The sequence below is a fragment of the Lachnellula hyalina genome, assembly GCF_007821495.1.
Source record: "Lachnellula hyalina strain CBS 185.66 chromosome Unknown contig00011, whole genome shotgun sequence".
NCBI lineage: Eukaryota > Fungi > Ascomycota > Leotiomycetes > Helotiales > Lachnaceae > Lachnellula > Lachnellula hyalina.
In genome coordinates this window covers 318,091-330,303 of record NW_022157125.1, presented here as the reverse complement: position 1 = coordinate 330,303, position 12,213 = coordinate 318,091, and the positions used below count along the sequence as shown (strand labels likewise).

The following is a 12,213-nucleotide window of genomic DNA, read 5'->3' as shown; positions in this document are numbered from 1 at the left end:
AGCGATCTGGGAGAGGTTGATTACTGCTACGTAAATGAGGGGCAGAGCACTTGCAATGAGAAATAAGCTTCTTCTGTTAATGACTAGGGGGGAAAAGGTTAAAGGCCACGACAACTTGGTGGCAAAACTGGATAAGAAATCATGTGGGATGTGTTGTGCTGGGCTGGGTACCGTAAGGTAAGTGCCGGGGGTGCCGTACGGAGTACCAGGCCAGGGAGGGATGAGGTTAATAATCATTAATTCGTCCGTACGAAGTACCGGTAGAGATCTGGCAACGTGGGAAAAGAAAGAAGCAGAAGCTGAAACGAGATCTTGCAGGAGGGAGGGAAGGGAGGGGAAGGTCGAGCTCTGTCAGACGGCACTACTTGACTTGACTGCTTACACTTGGCTTTCCTCTCGAGGACAAGTGTGCACCCGAGAGCACGGATGATGGCCATTGTTCTCGAGCCCAAGACCGAAAGCCAAAAGCCAAGGAGGAAGGAGCAGAAGAAGAGGGAAAATGAAGGGAAATGGTACCGTTATTCCTATATAGGCGTTCCCATGCCGTATCTCGCATCTTGGACGTTGAAGCAGATCATTACTTTATACCAACTTGCGATAAAGAATGGATGGCAGACGGAGACGGAGGTAGTGTTGGAATCTGTCAAGTATTCCGCCCGACGGGCAGATGTCAGTCATGTTATCGAATGAGGGAATGTAGAAGTATCTATAGAAAAGCATTTTATAGGGAAAATTAATATATTATTTGGCCGTTAATAATGAGACTTGGAGTGTTGACACAGAAGCTTACATGCAAGTGGACCCCGATGCCTCTATTCGAAGCTTCTCTAAATTCTTAGCGGCCTTCGAGAAGGATTTTGGAAGCCTTCGCGTGCCTCACTGGCGTCAATCAACACACTTTCACTGGCCCAAGTCTACCATACACTCTCACTGTACTCCACCTTCTAGCTTCCTTTGCCCTTTCCCGAAGAACAAGACAAGCCCCAATGCTGCACGCCTCCACCTGCCCTGTCCGGTCTGGCACACTCTCACTACTTGCACTGGCCCTTGCCCTCTCTCCTCCTAGCCAGACTGGTCAATGATCTCGACAATTATTCTCACTCTCACTCTTCCGTGACTCTTCATCTTTCTCACTTGAACGCCCTCTTTCAATCAACCATCTCCACGACTATCCATCACCGCCCCCAAACGAATCCTTCTCTCCCTCCCTCTCCCCTTTTCCTTCCTTCCTCACCTCGGAATGACTATTGCCTGCATCTGCAGTCTGTAGCGCAGCGCAGACTGTTCCAAACCAACCCAACCCAACCCAACCCTTGTCGTCAGCATCCGATCCCACTTCGACTACCTGTGCATCTGCGCGCGAACTGAATCTGCCACTGCGACTCGAGGTTCCATGTTACCACCGCCACCAGTCGTACAGACCGCAATTGATGTGTTGCTCACAGCTCCACTACGAATACGTACAAAGCATTTTCCGGTTCCCGTGTACAATATCAAGTAATTTGGTGTAGGACCATCACGAGGAACAATCACGAGTATTCTGGATTGGATCTAGGGTCCCATCTAGGAAGGATTTCCAACATCTCCTCGAGCTGTCGAATCTCAGTCTGCTGCCATTGCGACAAACTCGAATGCGACTGTTCCACGCTAGGATATTGCCATCTACCAGAAGAGTGAACACCACGTTGAAGAGACACAATTAGTCTTTGTCGAGGAATTCTGACTCGTCGGAAAAGGCGTTGCGCTCGAGCCATATCCGTGCGACACAGGAGATAGATTGCCGGATTTCCTGACTTCCATCCTTCTATATCCGAAATCTACTGGTCTACTCGATATTGCTGGCGGCGAGAGGGAGATAATTGTCCTGCGCCGCCGTGCGCGAAGCAGCTATGGAGTATGCGGCGTGCAACGTGGTATATGTTGACCGGACCGCCCAAGAGGACAAGTTTGTGAAAAGAGACGATGTAATATGGTCTACTTCAACAGAAAGTGCCCAGTTTCATCTGGATGGGATTTCATCAACTCAATCGAGCCCCTCTCACCTAGATAGAAATCTGCAGACCTTGCTGCGGATTTTCAGCGAAGGTCAGTCACGGTTCCTTCAATTCACCTGCATCAACTAATATCATTAAGTTTACGTCTGCCGTACTGGCAAGAGCTGTATATCGAAGCTTTCCGAACTAAATCAGTCCTCGATTGTCGAATTAATACCTACTCTTGTCCTTATCGATATTCCTTATGAAGACGAATTTAGCAGAAGGCGATCGAGGGAAATGCGAACACCTTCTCCAAGTTCGAAACAGCAAGTCGATGGGTTAACAGAAGATTCGGACTCGGAAGCATACGGGCTTCAGCTGCTACAATGGGTAGCTTCCGAAATACAGTATCAAAGCCTCTCGAAATTGATTGTTCCGGTAGCTGTGGTTGCTATTCCCGATCCCAACTCTTTAATGGTCACGTCAAATCCACGGCAGAACTCGGGAGGGCATCTCAGTTATGATCCTTTTGCGAAGAAACTCCCTGGGTTAGGTGCGGCCTTGGATCAATTTAGGACGATAAAGTATATGGATCTCGGAGCAGTAGACGTGTTGACGAGTCCCTTGTTACACGAGCGACTTCCCAGCCTTGCTGTGCATGCATACCGAGCCCATAAGGATGCTTCCAAGGAGCAGAGAGCCTTATTGGAACTGAAGAGAGGGCGCAAACGATCATGGGTGGGTGTGGACGATTCAAAACCATATGCATACTTACGTGAAGCTATGGTATCAGGTTTAATGGATGGAATATGCAAGATCGGAGGTGATGACGAACCATTCGGCCCAGCGCGGATAGCTGTTGCACTAGATCGCAGCGACAAGATAGCTGCAGCTGTTGGGTCGTGGCACTTTTCGGCGCACGAGTTCACAGATGATGAGCTCCTTCATGCAGCCTTACTAATGTTACAACATGCACTCGCGATGCCAGAACTTGAGAGGTGGCGGATATCGACAGGTATGGAGAGCCGATCTATGGATATGTTTCAGATGATTTTGTGATACGTATGCTGACACCCGATGCAGAGAATCTAACTGCATTTCTGGTAGCAAGCCGTCAGGCATACAATGCCTTTGTACCCTACCACAATTTCCGCCATGTCGTCGATGTCTTGCAAGCAATATTCCACTTCTTAGTCCGGCTAGGCAGATTGCCACCGTACCCAAATTCGGCAACCCCGTCTCATCCCGAACCTTCACCTATTGCCGCTCTCATCAGACCTTTTGATGCCCTCACGTTATTGATCACTGCTATTGGCCACGATGTCGGCCATCCCGGCGTCAACAATGCCTTCTTGGTCAAGCTCAAGGCTCCGCTAGCTCAGTTGTACAACGACAGATCTGTTCTCGAAGCCTTCCACTGTGCCGCCTACTCGCAAATATTACGGCGTCACTGGCCAGTTGCTTTTCAGGACCCGGATATGCGGCAATTGATGATCAACTCGATACTTGCTACGGACATGCAGCTTCACTTTGATTATATGAAGAAACTTGGGTTTCTGCAGGAAAAGTTGCATGAAAGTGGGAATACTGATGGTTGGAATGGGAGAATGGTCGAAGAACAGAGAACTCTTGCTTGCTCTTTACTGATAAAGTGTGCAGACATTAGTAATGTGGTATGTTTTGCTGCTTCCTATTCAGATATCCTGGCTAATTATTACAGGCTCGAAATTACGATGTTGCCGCTCAATGGACGATGATTTTGACCAACGAATTTGCCCGCCAAGCATCCATGGAAAAGGACCTGGGAATAGAATCCGCCCTCTTTGCAGCTCCGGTTCGAGAAATTATTGAACTTGGGAATTCGCAAATAGGCTTTATGAACATGTTCGCCATACCTTTATTCCAAGGAGTCACGGACGTCATGCCAGCAATGGGGTTTTCGGTTGATGAACTACATATGAATAAGTCAGCTTGGTTGGAGAAGATTAGCGAGGAACAGGCTAGAGCGAGACGGGAGAGCGATGCTTCAGCGATGAACGATGGCATGTTTTCCCCACGTTCGATGAGCGTGGTGACTCCTTCTGATGAGAGTCAGCAGCAGAAGAGCGACTCGAATCTTAAGTTTGCGGCACTACTAGATTCGAAATTCTCACCAAGTAACGGTGTTTTGGCCGAGGATGAAGAAACGCATCATTCCATGCCAGAACTCTCACTCACGCGCTCAAGACCAAGCCAGCTCCAACTAAGCCACGGAACCGCTAGTACCCCTGCCAACCTGGACCATTTTACCAACCTTCCCAACGGCGACAATCACCTCAACGGGATCGAGGTAAAGCCCTCTATCGTCACCGACGCTGTTGTCGTGCCATCGGAATCCAGCTCCAGCAAACCACCACAACGCAGTAGTGATGGCACCGAAGCATCCAGTTCCGCAGCTGGTGACTGGGCTAGCCAAGCTACCAGCGCAACAACGAGCAAGATGCCGTTATCGCCCAGCACACAAGGAACCAGCATTATGAGCCGAGAATCAAACGACGATAAAGGTCTGACACCAACGGGGGGCAGTCCACAGGCCAGCACATCGACCGCGATGCCAAGTGTCAGTCCAGAGTCACCGAAAGGTGCAATGCTAGAGAAAGTACGAAATCTTAAGAAGAAGCCGTCTCGATTCCGCATGGACAAATTGAATTTCTGGAAGAGGAGTAAAAGCACCAGTGCGGAGGAAGAACAGTTATGATATTTATGTGGAAAGATGTAAGATTATTGCATGGCTTGGCTGTATATTGTACAGGTACTCTCTTACATATGATATGAGATGAAGGAACGATGTTTAGTGTTTTATGGGAATGGCAAGAGGCAATGAATGGAGGCGTTTTGGGATAACTCTGGTTGGGGAATTGGAATCTTTTAATGCGGATTGGTGGCGTTAGGAGGGCATGGCATGGATGGAAAATGAGCGATGCCCATGATATATGCCGGGGTTAAAGGCGAAGGAGGGAAGGGAATGGCGTGGTTATATATAAGAGGTTGAGTTGAGATCTCCGAGGGCGAGTCGGCGCTGTGCAAGGGAGGATAGCTTGCTGGGCTGGTAAGATTGGGATCAGAATAGGAACGAATGAACAATGAGGACGTTTTCAACTCCTAGCCCTTCATGTTCACTTGGACTAAATCCAAGTACCAAATACGATAAGTGATATGCTCCCTAAGGTTTTGGTATGCTATTATCTTCTGACTGGGAAGAGCTTACGATGAAGGGGTTTCAAAGTGGTAAATTGGATTAGAACGTGAGTGGCTGCTCTCGATAACCATCTCCCACGCCCCTATTCGGAAATTCCAGTATCATGATCTCCCATCCCTACTCCACACCTCCTAGCTCTTCCCCATAAAATACCAAAACTGTAGCTCGGACGAAGCCGAAGTAGGACCAAGTTTTGCTAGTGTTGTACTGGAATAGCAAAAAGATAGTTCGGGATGGGTTGGGTAGTGGACGGAAGAACCTAACAGAGAGAAGTTAGTTAGGTATCTCTCCTCTCTGCTAATCTACTCACAACGTGCTGAGAACCATCCATTGATACCCCGGTTTGCAGAATAATCCCATCAAGGTTCAATAAGACTTCTAATCCGCTCGCTCTCGAACCTCGTCCTCATACTTGTCCCGAATTTTCCCATTGAGAGATAAAAGGTAATTGTACCGAGTATCCATCATTTCAAGAACCTCATCCTTCAGACTACTCTTCCTGGTCCGCCAACGCCTCCCATCCCAATTCGAATCCCACATCCGCTCCTGCCACCCCTTATTGAGACCAATATCATTCATGACATCCCCCCAAAGATCGCTTCGGTGGCGGCAATCTCCCTGGACAGTCTCCACATGGTACTTGGCGTACTTTAGGATGCTAACATGATCGTGATGGGGGTCTCTGATGTATGCCATGTAGTCGTGGTACACATTTCGGGCAGTCTCGTGGTTCAGCTCAAGGGACTTGAGCGTCTGGACGCTCTGGATGAATTCTGGGACTTCGATGCTGCGGTTTTCCTCGGGGAAATAGCCGGTAAAGTAGGAGTAGGCGGTTCTTTTAACGGTGATCCAGCCGCCCGATGCTTCTGTTGCTAGTCGGCGGTCTTGGAGGTGGCGGAGGGTGTCGATGGAGATGAAACGGTCGAGCTTGCGCTTTGGGGGCATCTTGTTGGTGGAATGGAGGTTTGGGGAAATGGATGTTCTTCGTGGTAGGTATGATGATAGATTGATTCTAGTGTAGGGATCAGCGCAGGTTGGAAGTTCAGGTAGGGTGTTATTTGGTAAAGTGGTTGGTGAGAGAAGCGAGCAGGAGCGATCCAGCTGAGATTCTTTAGAGGTAGCTCGCACCTTCCCATTGAATGACTTTTCTTTTAGCGAAGGATTATTGGACGAATGTCATAACAAGCCTTTATATTGTCACAACTTGTTTGCTCAAATAACGTTTGAATCGCAATCCAACGTACGTTTTGGGGCACACCCCGCCCCCTTTCTTTAACACGTATGCAGAATACCAGGAGCAGAACTTCACATCTGATTCCGAGAGTGAATAATCTGGGTACGACATCTCTCACTACTATTTATCGTCTGTTACATCAATATCTCTAGACATAAAATGACTGATGATCGGGAGGTTTAAGTGATGTTTTGACAGAGAAAAGGGGTAGCGAGATACGCCGCCAGTTTTGACAGCTCTGATTGGCTAGATAGATCTGAAAACAAACAACGCTTTACAGCGCATCAAGAAGACAAGATATCATCGCCAAAGTTCTTCAATATTTCCTTTCATCTACCGTTTGCCGTGGCTTTGTATCCCTGGCGTCAAACCCAAAAACGCGCATATAAACTGTCGCGTATATTGGCTTTTCACAGCAGAATCTTAGCGAGAACATCTTGCTCCAAATGCCAGCCAAACCCGCCTTCAAGAACACCAAAACATCAACCTGGCTTCCCCAATACCGCCTCTCCCGACCCATGCCTCTATAGGAACTGAAATGGTTGTCTACTTCAGACAGCATGGAAGTGTCCTTGGGCCGGAAAAAGAGGCTGTTTACGACGAAGCCATCGCCTTCTTCACCAAGCTGCAGCTACGTAAATACCCTGAGCGACCCAGTGCTTATAACGTCTACAAGGGCAGATGGCCTGGTCGAAGGTTTTTGGTGCCTGCCCTAATTTGGAGGAATTGTAATATCACCATGGAGCAGAAAAGTAAGGTGGCAAATGCCTCGACTCCAACTTGCAAGGAAGATGGACAGAGATAATCTAGTGGGTAGGGAAGGTGGCGAAAATGGAATGCAATCGCGTTTGCACAAAGCTCGAGTTTTCAACGTGACATTGACAACAAGTAGCGTGACAAATCGTAGAATAACTTCGTAGCTTGATGAGTAGAGGCTGTTATGATAAAGGAACTTTCTAAAGCGTTATATATAATATAGAAAGTTGCAAGTCCCTTTAGCTATAAAACGTTACTTGAACAATTGCAAGGAGGAGGAGGTTGAGGAAGTTGGGGATAACCTCACCTCTAGTGCCTCAATCCATAACGTGACACTATTCTCGACTGGGGATGGTTTATTTGGCCCGCCAAGCCATAGCATTTGTTTTATTTTTTTTTCCTTTCCTCCATCTCTTTATGGGACGGTTTTGAGAGCATCTGACACGGCAATAGTGGCTATTACCCATTGTCGTGTTGTTGTTGAAATGGATGGTACTTGCTTCTGCGCAGTCACTTATTGCATTCTGAAAGCGAATTGGCTCTTCTCGTGGGCTCGGGCTCTGGACCCTGGAGACTCTGACCTTAGCTCAAGTTTTACCTTGACCTCTTTTCCGGTTGGGATGTCTCCTGTCAGCTCTAGAAACTTAGACCTTTATTAAACTTCACCTTAACTCCTTTCCGGGTCGGGGTGCGAGAGATTGAATGCGCATGGTTCAGAGACTTCGGCTTCCACTTTAAGTTTGCCTGCAGATTTATATAACCTTAACCCATGTTGCAAACTACAACTAAGATCTTAATGCTACTTCGCTGACGCTTATGCATCAAGATCCGAAGTCGCTTGCTATAACTGTCTACCTTTGATTCTTTTAAGCGTTCCACCTTTGATCGACCTTCACCTTAACCTCTTTTTGGCTTGATTAAAAACCATTAGAGCAATATGCGAAGGGGACTGAATAGGAGTTTATAAGCTTCGACTTTGTTAGCGCTTACACTTATCCTTATCATCTAAGTACGTAAGCTTTTTACTTATTAATATTAGAGTTAGTACTCGTTAATATTATGAATCCACTGTTGTCTGGAACTTCTCTAATACATCACGTGCGTACATTTATTACCTGGCCAAACGTGGCTAGGTACATCCAAAGGGACAAGAAACAGGCAATCTCGCATTAAACTTTTCTCGTGCCATTTTTCACTTAGCCTAAGCAATGGTTAAGCAAACTTAAACCAAGGGTAAGCAACAAAATTCGAAAGTTCGACACAATGCTGCAGGAGTCTGGCAGGCCAGATTATCGATGTCGGTCGCGAGAATAGTGCAAAATCTGTCCTTGCCTTGGCCGGAGTCTATATAAGAATGGGTAAAATTTTCGCTGCTGACTATGACTTTGATGCTCAGTCTCGTGATAGGACCGTTACCGTGCAGCGTCTCTTGTCTGCCTTGAAAGCGAGAGCAAGGCTTTCTGCAAGGCGCTGTTGACAAAATCGCCAGAGACTGCATTTTACAGTCCCTCGGCTCTCCTCTCTACATCCAACGTCTCGTTACTTCCCTTGAATGCTCAATTAATGACAGAAAATCTCTCTAACTTCGCGATGGACGTCCTTTCTGCCACATCAAGTTTCTCAACAAACGTCATGCACAGGACTCATGGGCAATCTTCTGTGGTTCCCTGCCATCTGGCCAAACAATTCTGCTCTCATCCTCAAAAGACCACCAACCTCTTCCCCCGGCACGGTAGATCTCTTCTCGGCGCTTACGAGACGCCTGCCGTAGTTCCCTCGATGCCCCTTCTCTACTTGGAGCCCTTCCTGACTCGTCCCAATCGTCTTCAAAAATGCCCATCTCCTCTAGGGTACTCCGATCCCACATGACATAACACCATTCGCGGTGTAAGGACCACTCTTCGCCATTGACAAAGTGCGCTCGAGTTGAGATTTCATGCGTCAAACGCCACACATCTTCAGAGCCTGAATCAGTATCTTTGAAGTATGGAGGTGCAATGTTGTTGATCTCGTCTTCCGGGGTGTAGTCCTCTAGATCAAGCCTGTCATCTGAGCCATTTGCAGCTTCCAAAGCATGGTATAGAAAGATGTTGGAAGCTCTGGGCTCATCAGGGCACATTATACTGGCTTTTGAATCATAGCTGGTGCAAGCTTGAAGGGAGCATATACTGGCAAGACCGCGTGCGAGGATGGGCTCCATGTAGGCGATCTTGAACCGGTCTGCAAAGACGGCGAAATCGTCGTACATTTGACCCCACCTCAGATCATGCTCTACCATCTCATCAAAATCTGCAAAAAATAAGTATTTGACGTGGCATCGTGCACCTAGGTATTCGAACAGACCTGGGGTTAGCAGCCGTATTAAATAGGCATGAACACAAGCGAGCTGTTCATTTTCCCAGTGAGAGAAATTAGAGAAGAAAAACACCCTCTGCTCCTCTAGGGACATGACAGGGGTTTTAAAATCATAATAGAGGTTGCAATACAGTTCAAATCTGTAAAATGCACGCTCGTATCGGTTCTGCTCGGACTTTGAAATCATAGACGCAGATCCATCGCCGTCCTTGTAGCGAGATAATTTTGCTCGCGTGGCGAAGTCTATCGCGAGACTCTTGATTTGGTGATATAGTCGTACAACTGAGAATGCATCGGCGAGATTCCATAATCGCTCTATAATCTTTCGTTCATCGAGAGTCCGTGCTATGAAGTTGAGGATAGCCGCTCTTGTCCACGTCGTTTTTGAGCTGGAGGACTCGAAAGCGGCGATAGCTTCCGGTATCAGTTCATCATCCATTTCTCGAAACAGCACTAGAGGAACAACTTGAGATTGTCCTTCGAGGAAAATCCGATAGATAGTCGCACATGATAAGGCTGTAGCTGCTAAGGATCGAATATCGCTACTAGAGCCCAGAATCGCCAGCACTAATTCAACTGGCAAGGTGTCGAGCATCGGTCTTCGTTCGACTTTAGCTATGATAACAATAATCACATATATGAAGAATATGTTTTGTTAAATGTTGAGATGGCTCGAAAGATGATTAAAGAGAGATAAGATGTCTAAAGAGGGTGTCGATTGAGTCACTGTTCGCCAAGGCTCGCCGCATGACACAATAAAATTCTGGGTCCAAGTCAAAATCTCAAGGCGGAATGGAATAGTAACCCTTGTTGGGCCGGGATACTGGAATGGTCTGCGGAAATGACAATCTGTAGTGAATTGAAATCCCAATTAACGAGTCTACAGATCGGTACGATCCATACCGAGAGTCGATGAGAGGTCGGGAAGGCGCACCACAAGGCACTCCTATGTACTATCATGCCGAAAGTTACAAAAAGTCAGACAAAAAGGCCGAAGATCTTGCCAATTTGTACAATCAGCGCTTGGTCGACGCTCCCAAGTACCGGAAAGCGGAGCTCAAAAAGGATAAGGCAAGCTCTCAACAGCAAGGAACACCTCGTACTTGGGATGGACAACCGCCAGCAACAAGAGGCTGGCATTCCGAGACAGCTGAATATGCGGATAGAGCCAGAGTGCAATTCACAGGGTAAGCTCAGTGCAATGTAGCATCGGGTATTTCTAACAACCTATAGTGCCATTGCTCAAAGACGATATATGGCGGAGCAATATATTGGCTATGACACTCGTGAGGGCGCTGCTGGCCACAAAAAACGGATTACAGGGACTCTCAGTGGTCAAGAGTACTATCATCAAGAGAAGACTAAACAGCATCGAAGCACGCATGGACGATATGAAAGATGGTTTTGTCACTTATGACTGCTGGATTTTCATTCGGGTGTGGGAATTTGACGTACTGAGCAGCATTTGCCTCTGCATCTTGAGATGTGTGGCGAATTGTGCCTACAAACTATGAATAAGACATTTGGTGACTCTGGATGATTGTGCGCTGGTGTAGGTTATGGGTAAGGTAAAAAAGGGTTAACCTCGCGAAGTCGGGAGTTAACATACTACAAATCACATAACCAAAAAGAAAGAAAAAAAGAGCTTCCTTACATTTCTGAGAAGGCTTTGTATTAAAAGTCTATATGGTAGAATAAAGTCATTGCACATTAGAAAAGTCATCAAAATGCCCAACTCGGCGCTAAAAGATAGCCCATATTTTCAACATCCAAACCAAATAGATGATAATAAACAAAAGCCTTTTCGCCATCAGCGTTTCAAAGACTACTTCGGTTTCTACAGCCTCGCTTGGCCGCTCCCGATGACCCATCCACAACCGCGGGTGTCCTCGATGACATCTCAATCCCAATATTTAATGCATTCTCTGAACCAACCTGGATTTCATTACATCTACTCTGCTTCACCGTAACATTCTCCTCAATCTTCGGCGGCCGTCGCGATGACACATGCGGGTAGAGTGGCGGCGGAGGCGTAGCTGGGTTGGTCCTCAACGGCCTCTCCCCCTCCTTGGCAAGTTTGACCGTTATCCGACGTCCATGGAACTCGTACCCGTTCAGAGCCCGGATTGCTCTCCGGGCCAAAGCAGCAGTTTGGAAAACAGAAATTGCGTGGTCTTTGCGTTCGCCTTTTCGTTCGCCGCTCGTGTGGTAGGCGATTTCGGCTTTGACGTGGCACTCGCTGCCTGGGGGAGAGTGACTTAGTGTAACACCACGGAGAAGGGCCTCGAGGGTTGCTTCATCGACCGAGTGTGCGAGCTTGGTTATGACTATTTTTCGTGCCTCTGTGCGTACCACTGGCGTTGGCGTTGGCGCTGGCTGCTGGTATGGTACTGGAACTGGACATCTCATCATTTCCGGAGTAGGTGGAGGAGCCATATATGTTGGAACGCGAGTTGGAATTAAGATGGGTGGAGCGGCGTATAAAGGGGTAACTGGGGTAAAGTTGTTCACATAGACACCCCCGTAATGAATATATTGTGGTTGGGTAGCATAATGTTCAAAGATAGGACTTTGTTGGAGGCAAGGACTGCTGGCGAATATTGGTGATGGGAGAGAGGAAAAGTTGCTGGAAGGTGACTGGGGATAGTTGCTCT

At 47.4% G+C, this 12,213-nt stretch overlaps 1 protein-coding gene across 1 annotated transcript; it reads left to right on the top strand.

Moving 5' to 3' along the window:
* Positions 1-2,273: 2,273 nt before the first annotated feature.
* regA (3',5'-cyclic-nucleotide phosphodiesterase) lies at positions 2,274-4,713 on the top strand (the record flags this gene model as incomplete). Its single annotated transcript, XM_031147561.1, has 3 exons — positions 2,274-2,991; positions 3,060-3,649; positions 3,697-4,713. 3 exons carry the CDS (start codon positions 2,274-2,276, stop codon positions 4,711-4,713), a joined length of 2,325 nt encoding a protein of 774 aa, XP_031008848.1.
* Positions 4,714-12,213: the final 7,500 nt, after the last annotated feature.